General features: G+C 44.4%; 2 protein-coding genes across 3 annotated transcripts in view; both read right to left on the reverse strand.

The window, feature by feature from the left end:
• The window catches only part of LOC120909931 (oocyte zinc finger protein XlCOF6.1-like), a 487,791-nt gene that overhangs the window by 378,487 nt on the left and 90,661 nt on the right, over window positions 1-18,643 (reverse strand). The window lies entirely within an intron of this gene.
• Window positions 5-18,643, reverse strand: part of LOC120909891 (oocyte zinc finger protein XlCOF7.1-like) — a 33,718-nt gene continuing 15,079 nt past the window's right edge. For both annotated transcript variants that reach the window (XM_040321682.1, XM_040321683.1), the window contains exons 8-9: window positions 9,142-9,231; window positions 5-1,155 (exon numbers count right to left, since the gene is read on the reverse strand). In XM_040321682.1, coding sequence (XP_040177616.1) covers window positions 317-1,155; window positions 9,142-9,231 — 929 coding nt within the window. In that variant the 3' untranslated portion in view covers window positions 5-316. The remainder of the gene's footprint in view (window positions 1,156-9,141; window positions 9,232-18,643) is intronic.

The following is an 18,643-nucleotide window of genomic DNA, read 5'->3' on the forward strand; positions in this document are numbered from 1 at the left end:
GGGCATTTAGCTGCCTAAAGGCTTAAGTGGTTAAGATAAAAAAAAAAAAATTCCTTTACAAACCCTTTAAGTAACTAGCAGTTGTCCAACATCTTTCAAAAGACAGCTTGACGAAGTCCAATTCCAAAGATCCTTGTGTGGACAAAGACTCATTTTCCTGCCAGATCGTGATACAGGAACCTCCTTGTCCTCTGCAGGGAGGGAGACGTGAGAGTTATATATATATATATATATATAAAACGGTCCACAGCCTGAGCAATAAATCGTTTTTTTACTCCGAGTGTTCTGGGCGAGATTCGTTTTTTTGAGGAGTCGATCACAGGGTGGGGAAACGACTCCTCTCCAGTGTGAAGCCTTGCATGCCAGGCAAGAAGAAGTCTTTTTGAAACCCGTTTCCTGCGAACCGTGCCTGAATATGGCTGCTCCCCTTGTGAGCCTTTTCATGTATGCTAAGAACCGACTTCCTGGAAAAACATTTCCCACATTCAAAACATGCAAATGGCTTTTCCCCCGTGTGAGTTCTTGCATGCGCGATCAGATTGGCTCTCAGAGAGAAACACCTCCCGCACTCCGAGCATGAATAGGGCTTCTCCCCCGTGTGGATCTTCTCGTGCCTAAGAAGGTTCGACTTCTCCGAAAAGCGCTTCCCGCATTCCGAACATGAAAAGGACTTCTCCCCTGTGTGGACCTTTTCGTGTCTAATGAGGTTCGATTTTTGCGAGAAGCATTTCCCGCATTCAGAACATGAAAAAGGGTGCACTCTCGTGTGAGTTCTTTGATGGGAAACAAGGTGGGCGCTCTGCTTGAAGGTCTTTCCGCAGTCCATACAGGAAAATGGCTTCTCCCCCGTGTGAGACCTCTGGTGTGTAGCAAGTTTCGATCTTTCGCTGAAACATTTTCCGCAATCGGGACATGGTAGGCCCTTCGGACATCCATGATCTTCACGCATTGCGACGGGATGAAAATCATCGGAGAACCACCCCCCGTGTGAAAAGGGACCGGATGACAGATCTGCGCTGTAAGGCGCTGGATGGAGATTAGGGATAATGGAGCTTTCTTTTGTGGAATCGGATATGATGTCATCCTCATCTTCTAGTTCACAATCTGGATAAATGATATGATGATTCTCTGTGTTATTCCTTAAATATGGTTCATCTGAATGAAATGGAAGGGAAATAATAATAGTGTCACTAAACCCACATTATAAAAAAAAACTATCAATAAATGGTGTATTGCATGCTTTTCATACTCATTCAGTCACCAAGATTAGTTTTCTGTATTCTGCAATAAAAACCTGGTTGATCCTGCTGCTCTTTATCGCCCCCTTCTGTTCATGTCCCAAATTCAGCTAGGTATTTAGCAGAGCAGTGTTGGCAGCTCTGCACATGCTCAGTTTTCAGTGAGTTTCTTTGCTGACCATTTCATCCCCATCACATCTGAGCAGCCCGTGTGACTATATAGTCACACATGTTGGTGTATACTAGGGTTGTCCCGATACCACTTTTTTGAGACCGAGTACAAGTACCGATACTTTTTTCCCCAAGTACTCGCCGATACCGATTACCGATACTTTTTTTTAATATCGTGTGACAGTGGCTTTTTTTTTTTTACTATTTTTTTTTTTTTTTTACAGTGATTTATTTTATTTATTTTTTTCACTGTAAAAAAAAAAAAAAGCCACTGTCACACGATATTAAAAAAAAGTATCGGTAATCGGTATCGGCGAGTACTTGGGAAAAAAAGTATCGGTGTGTTTTTTTTCATTTACATTTTATTTTTATTTCTTTTTTAAAAAAAATATTTATTGCAATTTTCTTTTTTTTTTATCAGCCCTGTTGGGGGGGCTTTGGTGAGATATCAGGGGTCTCAACATACCCCTGACATCTCCCCTTTAAGACAGAGAAAGGGACTAAGGACACAGATTCCCCAGTCCCTTTCTCTGCAGCCTCAGCTAAAATGAATGGAGAGAAGCTCCTCTCTATTCATGAACTGAAGCATCGTAAACACAAGTTACGATGTTCAGTTATATGAATGGACAGAGTCAGTGATCACTGACTCTGTCCATTCGGAAAAGGTAGGAGCCGGGTTTAGCGGCTCCTACCGCCGCTCTCCATCCTGACAAATTAAGGGGGAAGAGCGGCACGCACGGGGGAAAAGACAGCACGGAGCACGGGGGACTAGGAGACACGGAGCACAGGGGACAAGGCAGCACGGAGCACGGGGGAAAAGACAACACGGGGGAAAAGACAGCACAGAGCACGGGGGAAAAGACAGCACGGGGGAAAAGACAGCACGGGGGAAAAGACAGCACGGGGGAAAAGACAGCACGGAGGAAAAGACAGCACGGAGGAAAAGACAGCACGGAGCACGGGGGAAAAGACAGCACGGGGGAAAAGACAGCACGGAGGAAAAGACAGCACGGAGCACGGGGGAAAAGACAGCACGGGGGAAAAGACAGCACGGAGGAAAAGACAGCACGGAGCATGGGGGAAAAGACAGCACAGGGGAAAAGACAGCACGGAGGAAAAGACAGCACGGAGCACGGGGGAAAAGACAGCACGGGGGAAAAGACAGCACGGAGGAAAAGACAGCACGGAGCACGGGGGAAAAGACAGCACGGGGGAAAAGACAGCACGGAGGAAAAGACAGCACGGAGCACGGGGGAAAAGACAGCACAGGGGAAAAGACAGCACGGAGGAAAAGACAGCACGGAGCACGGGGGAAAAGACAGCACGGAGGAAAAGACAGCACGCAGCACGGGGGAAAAGACAGCACGCAGCACGGGGGAAAAGACAGCACGGAGCACGGGGGAAAAGACAGCAACTCCCCTGCCTGCCCAGGTATCGGGTGAGGCATCGGAGCATTTCCCCCGAGTACAAGTACTCGGGGAAATGCTTGGTACCAATACTAGTATCGGGACATCCCTAGTGTATACACAGTGATAAATGACAGTCCCCTCCCTCCCTCCTCCTCCATACCCACTAAACAGCTAAACACAATGGGGGGGGGGGGGGAATATTACATGTATAGTGATGGAGGCCTTTACCTCCCTGTTATTCTAAAGCCTCATACACACAGTACGATTGTTGGACAACCGAGCGTCTGATTTTTGTCAAAAGGGCGCGTGCCAGGATCTTGTCTTGCATACTAATGTTACACAAATTGTCGTGCCACAAACAAGAACGTAGCGACATACTACAAAGAATTTCAGCTCTTGATCACCACCCTTTGGGCAACTTCTGCTAATTTTGTGTTTGGTGAGCATCGATTTAGAGCATGCGTGTTTGTACTTTCGACTTGTGTGTGACGGATTCGTATACTGACCATCCGAAAAACTGACGTGGAGCTGTCGTTTGACAAAAATTTACTAGCCTGTCATCCAATTTGTTGCCCGGAAATTGGAAAACAATTGTTGAAAGGAGTGTACCAACGGCAAGAACTTCGGACAACAGCCTGTCAAATGACAATCGCCTTCTGATATTCGTACCGCGTGTACGAGGCTTAAGACACAGGCTGGAGGGTGCATGGCACAGCCTGTGACTGGCAGAAATCCACCCATACCAGGTTATTTCCACAAAATAAAGATTTTATTTCAAATTTTATATACCGTATCTCTCAATCAAAAACAGTTTATGAATATTAAACAATTTATTTTTTAGGCTGGGAACTAGAAGCTCCCCCTACTTATGTTTCCCCCGCAGACAGGCTGGGAAAAATCTGGGTAATGCGACAGCTGTATATTGATTAGAAAAAAGGTACTTAGATGTTTTTTTATTAAAATAGTTACAGTGCCATCATTCACATACAGAAATAGAAGGGACAATATAAATGAAACAGTGTGTGTACAGTCGGACTGTGGCTGCGTAGAGTGGAAGACATTAAAAAACTAGAGGACTTGGTGCTCACTGCCCAACACAAACAGGACAAACATTCCAAAACTTGGTTATCATGGAATATGTTTATTTTCTCAGATGAAGGCCAAGCCTTACTGAATTCTTGAGGGTCGCGCTGGCGCAGACCTACCGTCCTCGCTGTGTCCGTCACGCTCTTGTTTAACAGGTGCTCCCCCCCCCTTTTTTTTTTTGTCTGTCTTTCTTTCTTCTCTTTTCTTTCTCTCTTTCCAACTCCCTTTCTGTTCCACCCCTATCCTTACAACTGGGGTCACTGCCACCAGTCGATCTGAGGCCGATCTCCCCCTCCAGTTCTGTTTTGATCACAAAATGAACGGTGGTCCGGCTGGGACCACTGGCGTTTATAATAATATGGGGTATACCTGTATAAGTGGTAAAAACTGGATTTCTTGGCCAAACAGTATGAGTTATATGATGAACTACCACGTCCTTTTCTTTGGTTTGACATATGGTATGTTGCCCTCTAAGGAGGCTGAATGCGAGGCTTCTACCACGGACCTCGATATCTTTTAAACTGTCGAGTTTGATCACAGTTGTACTGTAACTTTTCTGTACCCCCTTTTCTTTTGAAAACTTTCAATAAAAATGTTATATTTGAAAAAAAAAAAAAAACAGTGTGTGTAGTATCACTTTAAGGAACATTGTCTAAACGTAGCTAGATGTAGCTAGATGTCTGTAAGAAAGTGTCTCACCCCCTTCTAGCACAGGCCTCAAGGAGTGTACAGCATTCCATGGAAACCTACACGCTCCATCCACATTTTTGTCATCTTAATATAAAGCTATAAAAATTAAAAAAGGAAAATGACAACCATCTTTAAAAAGAACCCGAACTGTGAAAGCTGCACCAAAAAAAAAAAAAGCACAAGCAGGAGGAAAAAGCACTAGTCACCAATATTGTCTGTGGTCTTCCTGCAGCTGGTCTTTTTCCCAATACTGCCTTAGCATGTCTTGTTCTGTACTTTGTCTTTGTGTGGGGGTGGCCATCTTAGTAGAGGAGGCAAGGCTTCGCATCCTTGCGTCAGATCTGTACCACTGATCACTGGTGATCAGATAACTGATGGGGTAATTATGAAAAAGCAGCAAAAGAGGTGGTGAAAGCACAAATCCACCAAATTAATTGAGCAAAAGCAGAGAGATGCTTCCACTGCAGGTCCTCAGGTACAGTTTTATCTCCAGCAAGGAAAACAGTGAGTAGTATAGTAGTGACATCATGAAATCCTGGTTCACACTAGTGAAACTTCTGATACAACTTGGGTCGCATATAACATTCAATGTATGAAAAGGAAAATCTCATAGTTTTTAATGGTGCTTGTTCCAATCAATGTGACTTAAAATGGTGCGATTTCAGAAAAGATTCCTGCACTACTTTGGTTTTGATTTACAGTGCAACTTAGCCCCATAGCCACTTGCCAACCAGGCTTAATGTACGGCATAATTATAGGAAGGGAGCTACGATTATGGCTGGAGAAGGGAAGGGGAAAGGGGGTAGAACAGTAGCTGACCATGAAAAGATCAGAAAAGGAGACAAAGTGAGATTTGAGTGTTACCTGGTCACAGAAAAATTATACTCCAATATCTAAGCACACTCCGCCTCAGCTTTGGTCTCCTACTGGCATCTCTCCTCACCAGATACACAAGATGGCAACATGATGACTATTTTTCTGCTTTCATATAGAATTTAAAGTTAGATTTTCTCTCTAGACCAGCCCTTCAGTAGAAAGGTTCTCCCTCCCCAATTTGCTGTGTTTTCTTCTCTCATGTGCCGTCTAGGAAGATGACTGAGGAGTACTCGGTTTCTTGGAGTCTTCATGGAGAGTGGAGTTCTCACCCTGTAATTTCCTGCATCTAAGGCCCCGTACACACGACCAAACATGTATGCTGAAACTGGTCCGCGGACCAGTTTCAGCATACATGTTCAGTCGTGTGTAGGCGCGAGCGGGCCGAATTCCAGCAAACATTTGCCCGCCGGGCCTTTTCCCAGCAGACAAATATTCCTGGACGTGTTTTAAAACCGTCCGCTGGAATCCTGCCCGCTCGGACATGTACGGTCGTCAGTACAGACCTACCGTACATGTCCGAGCGCCCGCCGTCCCTCGCATGCGTCGAATGACTTCGACGCATGCGTGGAAGCCTTTAAATGGCAGGCCCGCCCACGTCGCCGCGTCATCGTCGCGGACACGTCCTGCGTATTGTTTACGCGGGGACTTCTGTACGATGGTTAGTACAGCCATCGTACAGAAGCCCTCTGGCAGACATGTACGGTGAAAACGGTCCGACGGACCGGTTTCATCGTACATGTTTGCTCGTTAGTACCCGGCCTTAGAATTTCCAGGAAAGATCCTGGTTTTTCACACTGCCAGATCCAAGGAACTTCTCTTTACTGAATGATGCATTTCCTGCCCTGGTGCCACTGAGGGCATTTCCTGTCCTCAGTGGCATCACTAGGGTTGGTCTCACCTGGTGCAGTAAAACATGGTGTGTCTCTGTCTCTCTCTCTCACACACACACCTGTGCAGGGAAACATGGTGTTCCCCCCCCCCCCCCCCCACCCCAAATGCAGTCACACATGGTGCGGTCTGCACCCCCATAGGGATGCCACTAGTCTCCCTCTCTCATGTGCTGTCCTAAAAGACCCATGGAACCTTACCAGTAAAGCAGCCCATAAATTATGCATTTTTTTCTCCTTCCACCATGAGTGGAAGGAAAGAAAAAAAATAAAAACGCTCGAATCCCCCATTAAAACTTCCATGCTGGCAGAAAACAATGATCGCTGCTAGCGGCCATAGGCGCCGGAAGTGATCATATGAAAGAAATCTACCAGGCTGGTTGTACTGAAGTTGAACAATGGATCGACTTCTGTACAACCAGACTGCCCATAGATGGATCCCTGCTAAACCAGCTGAGATTCAATCCATCTATGGCTATCTTAAATCTAACCGTGCCAAAAAGGATTATTGCAGAGTCAGAACAATGACCTGTCATTTGATAGACAGATCAAGAAGAGATTGTTGTAGTGACTAAACAAGGAGAATCTGGGATGCTTTTCTGGATCTAGGGCCAGATTCAGAAAGATTGGCTTAAGTTTAGGCGGGCGTAGCGCATCTCATATACGTTACGCCGCCGTAACTTAGAGAGGCGAGTACCGTATTCACAAAGAACTTGCGCCCTAAGTTACGGCGGCGTAGCGTAAATTAGCCTGGCGTAAGCCCGCCTAATTCAAAGTAGGCTGGTAGGGGGCGTGTTGTATGGTAATGAATCGTGACCCCGCGTAAATGACGCACCTAACGAACGGCGCATGCATGCTCAGTATCACGTCAAATTTTCTCCATAAATTACGCCGGCTCAATGCTTAGTCGACGTGAATGTAACCTACGCCCATCCCCATTCACGTACGACTTACACAAATGATGTAAAATACGACGATGTTCCGACGTCCATACCTAACATGACTTACCCCTGCTTTATGAGGGGTAAAGTAACGCCGGTCGTACGCCTTACGCAAACAGCGTATTTTAATACGCCGGGCGCAAGTACGTTCGTGAATTGGCGTATCTAGCTCATTTGCATATTCAACGCGGAAATATACGGAAGCGCCCCCTAGCGGCCAGCGTAAATATGCAACCCAAGATATGACGGCGTAGGAGACTTACGCCGCTCGTATCTTGGCAACAGTGAGGCGTATCTGATTCTATGAATCCGGCGCATAGATACGCCGTCGTAAGTCCAAATGTGAGGCGTCGCATCAGGAGATACAAAATCCTAAACAACAACTTACAAAGCCAACGACAACTCAACCCCCAGCTACATCACTAACCTGGTCTCAAAATACCAACCTAATTGTTCTCTTTGTTCCTCCCAAGAGCTGCTACTATCTAATTCCCTCATCAACTCCTCCCATTCCCACCTCCAGGACTTCTCCCGAGCCTCTCGTATCCTATGGAACTCCCTATCCCAAAATGTCAGAGTATCTCCTACTCTGTCCAGTTTTAGACAATCCCTAAAAACTTTCCCTTTCCTTTTTCCCTTTCTCTTCAGAGAAGCCTATGCTGCCTCCACCTAACAACTGTACAATTATTATTATTAACCACTTCCCGACCGCCGCATGTAGATATACGTCGGCAGAATGGCACGTACAGGCACATTGGCGTCCATGCCTAGACGTGGGTCGGGGGTCCGAGCGGGACCCCCCCCCCGCTACATGCGGCGGGCGGATACCCGCGGGGAGCAATCCGGGACGACGGCACGGCTATTCGTTTATAGCCGCCCCATCGCGATCGCTCCCCGGAGCTGAAGAACGGGGAGAGCCGTATGTAAACACGGCTTCCCCGTGCTTCACTGTGGCGGCGTATCGATCGAGTGATCCCTTTTATAGGGAGACTCGATCGATGACGTCATTCCTACAGCCACACCCCCCTACAGTTGTAAACACACACTAGGTAAACCCTAACCCCATCAGTGCCCCCTGTGGTTAACTCCCAAACTGCAACTGTCATTTTCACAATAAACAATGCAATTTAAATGCATTTTTTGCTGTGAAAATGACAATGGTCCCAAAAATGTGTCAAAATTGTCCGAAGTGTCCGCCATAATGTCGCAGTCACGAAAAAAAAAAAACGCTGATCACGGCCATTAGTAGTAAAAAAAATAAATAAATAAAACTATCCCCTATTTTGTAAACGCTATAAATTTTGCGCAAACCGATCGATAAACGCTTATTGCGATTTTTTTTTACCAAAAATAGGTAGAAGAATACGTATCGGCCTAAACTGAGGAAAAAACATTTTTTATATATATGTTTTTGGGGGATATTTATTATAGCAAAAAGTAAAAAATATTGCATTTTTTTCAAAATTGTCGCTCTATTTTTGTTTATAGCGCAAAAAATAAAAACCGCAGAGGTTATCAAATACCACCAAAAGAAAGCTCTATTTGTGGGGAAAAAAGGACGCCAATTTTGTTTGGGAGCCACGTCGCACGACCGCGCAATTGTCTGTTAAAGCGACGCAGTGGCGAATTGTAAAAACCCCTTGGGTCATTTAGCAGCATATTGGTCCGGTCCTTAAGTGGTTAATCAGCTCATCCCCCACAGCTATTCCATTTTGTATCTCTTGACCCTCTTAGATAGTAAACTCTCCGATTCCTCCTGTACTGAAATGTATTGTAACTGTACTGTCTGCCCTCATGTTGTAAACTGTTGGCGCTGTATAATAATAATAATTATATTACTTACCTGTGCTATTCTCTGGAGAAGTTTCCTCCTCTTTAATCGTCAGGTGGTTTCTTTTGTCATCAGATACAACAAAGCGAGTCTCTCCGGTGTCTGTGAATAAAGAAGAGAGAGTGAAGCCCCCTGTACTGAGATGTATGAGAGACCCCAGAGAGTGTGTGTGGGGGGGGGGGGGGGGGGGGGGGGACTGGTCACGTCTCTTGGCTGGTAACACACAATGACATGATGTGAGGAGGAGATCCAGAGTCTAATAGAGGCTGATGGCTCCTGGCTCCCCCACTGGGCACATAGGGGGAGATTTACTAAATCTAGCGCACACAGAATCTGGTGCAGCTGTGCATAGTAACCAATCAGCTTCTAGGTTTTAGTGTCAAAGCTTTTAAAGGAACAAGTTTTTTTTTAACTTCAAGCATTCTATGGATGTTCTTATTGCTGGCACTGCAGGACTGGCAGCAAGCAACTAACCTGGCTACTATACATGCTTATATTCTATGATGTCAATGTGAGTGTTCATTTGGCACATGCTTATTGGATACGTTTTTTTAAAGACTTTAAATCACTATCGCATACCCTTATTATATTGGGTTATCGAGCTGGAGATCGCTACATGCAGAGCGAGGAGTGTGGGGCATGCTGATAATTAACCAATTCCATACCGGGCCTATTTTGGCACTTCTCTCCTACATGCATAAATCATAATTTTTTTGTTAGAAAATTACTCAGACATCACGCTCACGTGAGGATGTGAGGTTGCACCGTGCTCTCGGGTGAGGAGGGAGAGGCATAGCAGACATAGGAGGAAGGACGGAGGAAGGACGGATTGAGAGCGAGGCTTCCCCCATGCTTGTGTGAACGCCGTATAGCCTCCTTTTTCGGCTTACCAGGGAGCCGCCGAGACCGTCCGAATTCCACTGTCATGCGAGCCGGAGACAGCCGGAGATAGCTGCAGACCGGCGCCGCACCACGCAGAGGCATATGCCAGACGGAGCCTATGCAGTCGCTTGGGGAAAGGCATAGGAGGACGAGCGGGGTAAGCCCAGGGGGGGTCGGCATCTGCGGATCACACGTTCCCCAGCTTTGCTACAAACGTGAGTATGGTGAGTCAGTGACACGTTGAGCTTGGATGAAATGCCTATACTCTGTACAGTGGATTCAGAAGACATGAGGTAATCTTTTAAAGACCAGTTTAAAGTTTCATCACAGAAGTTTGGAAGAGTGGTATATTTATGTGAACACTGCTGTTAAACTAAGTGAACACTGTTACAAAAAGAGATACATCAGATCCGATGGGAGAATTTAGTCCTTGATGCCTTATATGTTGGCACACTGCATGTCGTTTATTCTCTCCCTCCCTTTGTATGAGAAGATACCCCCAATAGGACATACAAAACACAGGTTATTGTATTGGGGAAAGGCATTTTTACAGAGCCTGAAGGGACACAGAATTATCCCCCATACGTGAACAGGGGGATCCACATTGCAGAGAGAGCGGGAGTCTAGAGATCGGCAGCAACGGCCGGCCCTGAGTGACCCCGAATAAATGGGTAGATAAGGACAACGGACGGATCAGGGGAGATTGAAGAAAAAAAAAAAGGGGAAAAAAAAATCTCAACAGGAGAAACACAGAGCAGGCAAACCTGCAATTCCATATAAACATAGATTTTCTCCTTATCCTTATATTACCATGGAGCTCGGGGGGGCCGTCCCTGTGCTTTTGGGTCATTGAGAACCGAGGGGCGACTTTGAGGACTCGGGGACCTCCGGTGGTGCGGGATTCTCCCTCCTCCTTTTCTGTGGTCTTGTACTCTTTTAGGTCATGTAACTAGGCAGAAAAGAGACTGAGAGGAAACTTAAAGTGGCTTTATTACCACCTTCCAACTGCCCTTACAGTAAACACTTAACAGGGAAATCACTGGCTAAAAAATCCCTCTAGTAAAAAGGGACATTATTTCCCCTGGAAGCAGATCTGGTGATAACCAAAACTATTAATAAGCATATGTAACACATGTGAAACAGGGGAGGAACCCTATGGGAAGAGGAGAGGGGCGGTAAGGTAAAAGGGAGGCTAATACATACCCTTGTTGCTGTTCTTCTTTTGGCCTCTATTTTATTTCTTTTCTTTCTTTTTTCCTTTCCCTCCCTACTTTATAAATTGGGGGGGGAGAGGGGAAGGAAGGGAAGGGAAAATACCTCGAAGCCCCCAGTACTCGACAGAGTACCCCCGTCCATATTAAGTCTGCTCTTTTTTTTTCTTTTCTTTCTCTCCGTTTAAATAAAGAAAAGGAAAAAAGGGGAAAGATTATTATTATTATTTATTTTTTCCTGCTGGAAATAAAAAGTCAAGCTGGGGAAGAGAATTAGAAGGAAGGCAATTAATATGAGCAGAATGATAAGTAGATCAACAAAGGGAGGAACTCACACCACCCCAAGCAACACGACAGCAACAAGCTCAATAAGACCCTTCGTGACCAGAGGAGAAAGCCCAAGATCGCTTGGCTCCCAGGGGGAAACAAAGCTGCAACAACAAGCACATAAAGCGAAAAAGACTGAAAATAAGAAGCCTCAAAGTGAAACGTCTAGAGAAACATCTATGGAATCAAGGGATGAAGGGTCCTCAATAGGGGCAATGGAAAGCAGCAGGATGGACGAACAAAGAACAGACGCCCAGCCCCTTTTAAAGGGTGAAATGGCAGAGATGCTGAAAAAAATGGAAAACACGATAATGGGCGAAATACAGAACCTACGGACTGACTTGGGCCATATACTCTCCAGACTTGAATCAGTAGAGGAACAGGTAGAGAGACAAGAACAAGAGTCAAATTCACTAAAAAATCAGATTGATCAGATTCAACTCCAACAGAGGCAAATTCTCTATAAACTAGAAGATCAGGAAAACAGAAATCGGAGACAAAACCTGAGGATAAGGTTAATACCAGAGAAGAAGGGGGAAGACCTCAGGATGATAACACAGATGATATTCAATTCACTACTGGAAAGATCGGTGGATAACCCAGTTATGACTGAAAGGGTGCATCGAGTAGGAAACCCGAAAAGAATGTCCTCGGAGCGACCCAGAGATGTCATAATAAGGTTTAGATTCTTTGTAGACAGGGAAGAAATCTGGAAGAAGCTCAGGGGAAAACCCCCAATAGTTTTTGAAGGGGTGAACCTACAGATTTTCACCGATGTTGCCCCAGAAACTCTGTCCAGGAGATGGCTGTTAAAACCTCTCCTAAAACAGATGACGGATTTGAATATCAAATACACCTGGGGGTTTCCGGCCTGCTTGATCGGGACAAGAGAGGGAAGATCTGCAACATTGAGATTTCCCGAGGACCTAAACGAGTTCTGCAGGAAACTTGACATTCGGGTGCCGGATCTGCCGGGCTGGAGCTAGAGGGGGAGGGGAGAACGAGAGGGGGGCTCTATCTGGAGACCCCCCATCCTCTCCTTCCCTCTCTGGCCGGACCGGTTTGTGGGCACACCATGTCTTTTCCAGATCACCTCTCCTTGTTCTTTTTTCTTTTTTCTTTTTTTTCTTTGTTACTCTCTTTTCTCTCCTTTTTCCTTTTTTTTTTTTTTTTTTTTTTTTTTTTTTTTGTTCTTCCTCCCTCCCCCCATCTGCCTCTGGGACCCGAGAGGGCCCCACGGGGGACATGGGGGGAGATAAGTGAAATTTCCCCTCCACCTCCTCTGTCCAAAAGAAGGGGGAGGGGGAGGAAAATCTCAAACCTCACCCAGAGAGATCTGGACCAAGATATGGTAGTTGGTTCAGGGGTCTTTAGGAGGCCAATCGGGAGGGGGGGGGGGGGGGGGGGGGGGGGGGAAAGGGGAGGTTAGAGGGAGGGAGGGGGGGAGGGAGGGCAGATACCCAGTCTCATTGGGGAAGGGGGGGGAGGGGAAGAGGTGGGGAGGGAGGGGAGGGTCGATACCCTGTCTCACCCAGACAACCAGGGGTGGGGGGGGGGGTGGAGGGGGGAGGGAAGATGCCCTGTCTCACCAGGACAATTAGTTGCGAGCGTGCACCATAGAAAGGAAAATTGTAGATCTAGTCGAGGATTAAAAAACAAAAAAAAAACGAGGATGCCAGTAATTAAATGTCTATCATACAATGTTAAGGGACTGAATAGCCCATACAAGAGACATAAGGTGTTGAAGGAATTGAAATATTATAGGGCAGATATCGCATTCCTACAAGAGACCCATCTGACAATAGGATCAAATGTTAGGATGTACTCGCCAGACTTTCCCACTTGGTATTACGGAGATACCATTTCCAAGAGGGCTAGAGGGGTCGCAATTGGGGTAGCCAAGGGTACAAGGTTTGTGCTCACAGATAGACTAACTGACCCAGAAGGGAGATTCCTCTTCCTGAGAGGAAAACTGGAGGAGGAAGACTATACCCTTGTAAACGTATACGCACCTAACACTTCCCCAATGAAATACATTGTGGGAATTTTGGGGAAATTAAAAGACTTCAGCAGGGGAAAGATAATACTAGGAGGAGACCTAAACTTCTGTATGGATCCGAAAGTGGATAAATCACACCGGACATTAGAAACTCAGGACACACAATTAAGAAAGGCCAAAGCTAGCTTATACAGAAGTCAGTTAGTGGATACATGGAGGATTTTTAACCCTAGTCAACGAGATTATACTTTTTACTCCCAGGTGCATGGTAGCTATTCTCGGATCGACCACATCTTTGTTGATCACAGAATGCTGGAGGGTGTGGTTGAGACGAGAATAGAGCCCATGACGATCTCTGATCACGCGCCCATTAGTATTTCTATAAAAATCTCGGGAAATCAAAGGCCCTATCAAAGCTGGAGATTAAATGAGGAACTACTGATTGAGGAGAGAAGCGCAACAAGGGTCAATAAAGAACTAGAAGAATATTTTAAGATCAATGAAACGGAGGAAATCTCGGCGGCTACCCTATGGGATGCCCATAAGGCAGTAATAAGAGGGGTCCTGATCTCCGAAGGGGCAAGGAGAAAAAAGGAAGCGATCAGCAAAAAAGTTAAATTAATAGACGAGATTTACATTCTAGAACAAATACACAAAAAAGACAGTAAACAACGAGACGTATACCTAACTCTTGTTAACAAACGTAATCAACTTAAAGATCTCATGGATCAGGATACAAGAAAAGAATTCAACTTAATAGCAGGGGAAAGATATAGGTGGGGAAATAAAACAAGCAAACATCTGGCTCGGTTGGTGAAAAAAAAAAAATCAAGAAATTATATTGACAAAATTAAAAACGATAAAGGAGAGGTTGCCCATACAACAAAAGAAATTGCCGAAACATTTAGATCATACTATGAAAAATTATACTCAGTTGAACAAAAGATTTGGCAGATAGGAGAAAAAGAAAATAAGATCACAACCTTCTTAAAAGAGGCAAGACTCCCAAAAATTAGTCAATTCGACGCAGAGGGGATGGACAGGCCAATCACCGAGAATGAAATTAAGTTAGCATTAACAAACTCAGCCTCAGGTAAAAGCCCAGGCCCAGATGGCTTTACAGTAATGTACTACAAAAAATGTAAAGAGATACTACTACCAAGGCTATGTAAGTACTTCAACGGCCTTGGGAAGGGGTACAAATTAAGTAAGGAGGCCTCAGAAGCAATTATCACTGTCATCCCGAAGGAAGGCAAAGACCTGAAAGGATGCCCGGGGTACCGGCCAATATCCTTGCTAAACACGGATATAAAACTGTTCGCAAGGATCTTGGCCGGGAGAGTTAAGCAGGAAATGAATAAATTGGTGCATCCAGACCAGACGGGGTTCATCCAGGGGCGAGAGGGGAGAGACAATGGCGTCAGAACACTTTTGATTATCAGGAAAATTAGGAAAATGGGGTCCCCAGGTCTACTCCTGTCAATAGACGCAGAAAAAGCGTTTGACAGGGTAGACTGGGGACTCATGCTCTCTACCTTAAAGGAAATGGGGTTTGGCCAGGGGATGAGGAACTGGGTGGCTGCCCTTTATCAGTCCCCTATGGCCAAAATTAAAATAAACGGCAGCTTTTCGCAAACATTCCAAATGAAAAATGGAACACGGCAGGGTTGTCCATTGTCCCCACTGCTGTTTGTGTTGTCAATGGAACCCCTGCTAGCCAAGATTCGTATTAGCCAAAAAATAAAAGGGATCAAAATAGGAGAGGAGGAACACAAACTTGCAGCTTTTGCAGACGACGTCCTCTTCTATCTAACTGATCCTAAAATATCAATTCCAAACCTATTAAGCCTTTGCTATGAATATGGAGAAATTTCTAATTTTAAATTAAATATCACCAAAACGAAGATCATGAGCATAAATGTTAGTAAGATAGAAGAAAAATCCCTGAAAAAAAACTATCGTTTCGACTGGGTCAGTGAACTTAAATACCTCGGGATTATGTTAGCCAAATCAATTAAAAAAATGTACGAGATAAATTTTATCCCATTACTAAACGAAATTAAGAAAGAGACAAAAAGGGTGGAAAATAGAGCAATATCATGGATAGGACGAATCAATTATTGCAAAATGGTCATTATGCCAAAGGTCCTATATAAATTTCAGATGATCCCCATAGCCCTTCCGAGATCTCTACTCTCAGCCCTTAATAAATTAATTATGAACTTTATATGGAAGAATAAGAAACATAGGATATCTTCTCAAACATTAATGCAACCAAAAAAAAAGGGAGGACTCGCCGTTCCGGATGTAAAGAGTTATTACGATGCGGTTATATTGACAAGGGTGGTGGAGTGGGCCAGACTCAATAAAGAAAAAAGATGGGTAAGTTTAGAAAATGAATTATCACAGGCAAGGTTAGACAAGATAATTTGGAACCCCCCCAAATTTAGGACACTGGATATAAACCTACACGAGATAACAAAAAAGGCACTGAAAACATGGGATATAGTATATAAAAAAATCGAGAAAGAATATAACTCACCTCTCATAGCACTGAAAAACAATGATTTTTTTGCACCAGGTAAGATACAAGTAGGGGGGCATTGGATTAAAAAAGACACGGCACAATTAAGAGACATAATGAGTGAGGGCCACATTAGAACACTGCAGGAGTTAAAACTTAATAAAAATTTAATGGAAATCAATGAGTGGAGGTATCAGCAGCTTAACCATTTTATCCAAGGCCTCCCTCACCCTTTGAGGTCAGGAGACCAGTTGTCTGACTTGGAAAAAATCTGCACCACGGAAAGATCCAAAGGTATTGTTTCAAAACTTTATAGGATCCTAATGAAGATGGGGGAGCCGGGTATACCCCCATTCATTGAAAAATGGGAAAGGGAATTGGGCACAAAGCGGGATAGGACTAAAATAGAGAGAATGTTGACTCTGACCCACTCCTCCGCGGTGGATAGCCGCACGGCGGAAATGTGCTTTAAATGCATTTCCGGTTGGTATATGACGCCGGATAAATTAAAACAATTTAAAGAGGGACAGACAGGGAACTGCTGGAGGGGGTGTAGCACACTAGGAAATATGGCACATCTTTGGTGGGGATGCCCTAAGATAAAAGAGTACTGGGAAAAAATATTGAGATGCGTTGAGGAGATCACAAAGGAAAAGATAAAGATGGACCCATGGGTTGTTTTATTTCATGGGGGAGAAGAAGGTATAAAAAGGTATAGGGAATCACTGATACCGCACTTCCTAAACGCCGCCAAGAGATTAATCCCTAGAAGGTGGCAAGATCCAGACCCCCCGCTGATTTGGGAATGGATCGACGCAGTCGAAGAAACATACAAAATGGAAGAACTGAAAGAGGGATTAGAGGGCAATAATATTTTATTAAGCACAAAATGGGAAAACTGGAGGCTCTTCAAGAAAACTTGGAGCTACGCACAAAAGCTAAGGGAAGAATTATAAACGCTCTCCTAGAAGAATATTAGAAAGGTCTGAAGAAAATGTCTAAGGTGAGACAGGGGAGGGGGGGGGAGGGTAGAGGCTAGGGGGGGTAAAAATTTGAAATGGCCAACCTTTGGGTATTTTTATGTGCTCTTTTGCAAGAGGGACATATATGGGTTTATATGGGTTTATTGTGTATGCGCATGTTACAATAGCATATGTATAATAATAATAAAAAAAAAAAAAAAAAAAAAAAATCATAATAAAAAGGAAACAACTAAATAAATAAACAATATATCAAATTAAAAAAAAAAAAAAAAAAGAGAAACCTTTATAAAGAAAAGCGACACTAATGATGCAAAACCAAATTAGAGATGCAATGGGCTGGTATGTAGAACATGAGCATAAAATACGCACTCTATGAGGTAGAGTCTGAAGTGAAAAAAAAAAAACAAAAAAAAAAAAAAAAAGAAAATTACTCAGAACCCCCAAACACTATATATGTTTTTTTAGCAGACACCCTAGGGAATAAAATGCCGGCCATTGCAACTTTTTATCTCGCACAGTATTTGCGCAATAATTTTTCAAACGCCTTTTTTTGGGGAATTCAAAAATAACATAAACAGTAAAGTTAGCCCAATTTTTTTGTATAATGTGAAAGATAAAGTTTTGCCGAGTAAATAGATAGCCAACATGTCACGCTTTAAAATTGTGCACACTCATGGAATGGCGCCAAACGTCAGTATTTAAAATCTCCATAGGTGTCACATATTTTTTTTTTACAAGTTACAAATTTAGAGTTACAGAGGATGTCTAGTGCTTGAATTGTTGCTGGCGCTCTAACGCACGCGGCGATACCTCACATGTGTGGTTTGAACGGCGTTTACATATGTGGGCGGGACTTACGTGTGTGTTCGCTTCTAAACGCGAGCTACCGGGGATAGGGGCGTTTAAAACATTTTTTTTTATTATTTTATTTTACTCAATTTCTTTTATTTTTACACTTTTTTTGTAATTTTTTTTTATCACTTTTATTCCTATTACAAGGAATGTAAACATCCCTTGTAATAGGAATGGTGTGTGACAGGTCCTCTTTATGGAGAGATGCGGGGTCAATAAGACCCCACATCTCTCCTCCAGGCTGGAAAGCATTAGATCGTGAAAAAAAAAAATTCACCGATCTAATGCTTTCAGCCACGATTGCAGCTGTGTTTATATTCCAGGACCCGGGCGTGACGTCATAACATCGCGCCCGGGCCTCCGACGATCATAGAGATGACTGGTGACCATCTGGTCACCAGTCTACTCTATGGTTTCCATCGGACGCCGGCGGATCGTTTCTCCGGGTCTCCGATGGCAAAGGAGAGCCCGGAGAAGCACCGGATGGCGACGGGAGGCGTCCCCTCCCGCCGCCTATAAGAACGATCAAGCGGCGGAACCGCCGCTATGATCGTTCTTATGGTGCAGGGATTCGTCGGCTGAAGAGATGGATATCTGAATAATGCCTGTGGCTGCAGGCATCATTCAGATATCACCACTGAAAGTCCAGAACGTCATATGACGTCCTTGGGCGGGAAGTGGTTAACACAGTAATGATTGATATACACGATGAAAAGATAAATCTTAAAGGAGTATG

Source organism: Rana temporaria, chromosome 8 (assembly GCF_905171775.1).
Source record: "Rana temporaria chromosome 8, aRanTem1.1, whole genome shotgun sequence".
NCBI lineage: Eukaryota > Metazoa > Chordata > Amphibia > Anura > Ranidae > Rana > Rana temporaria.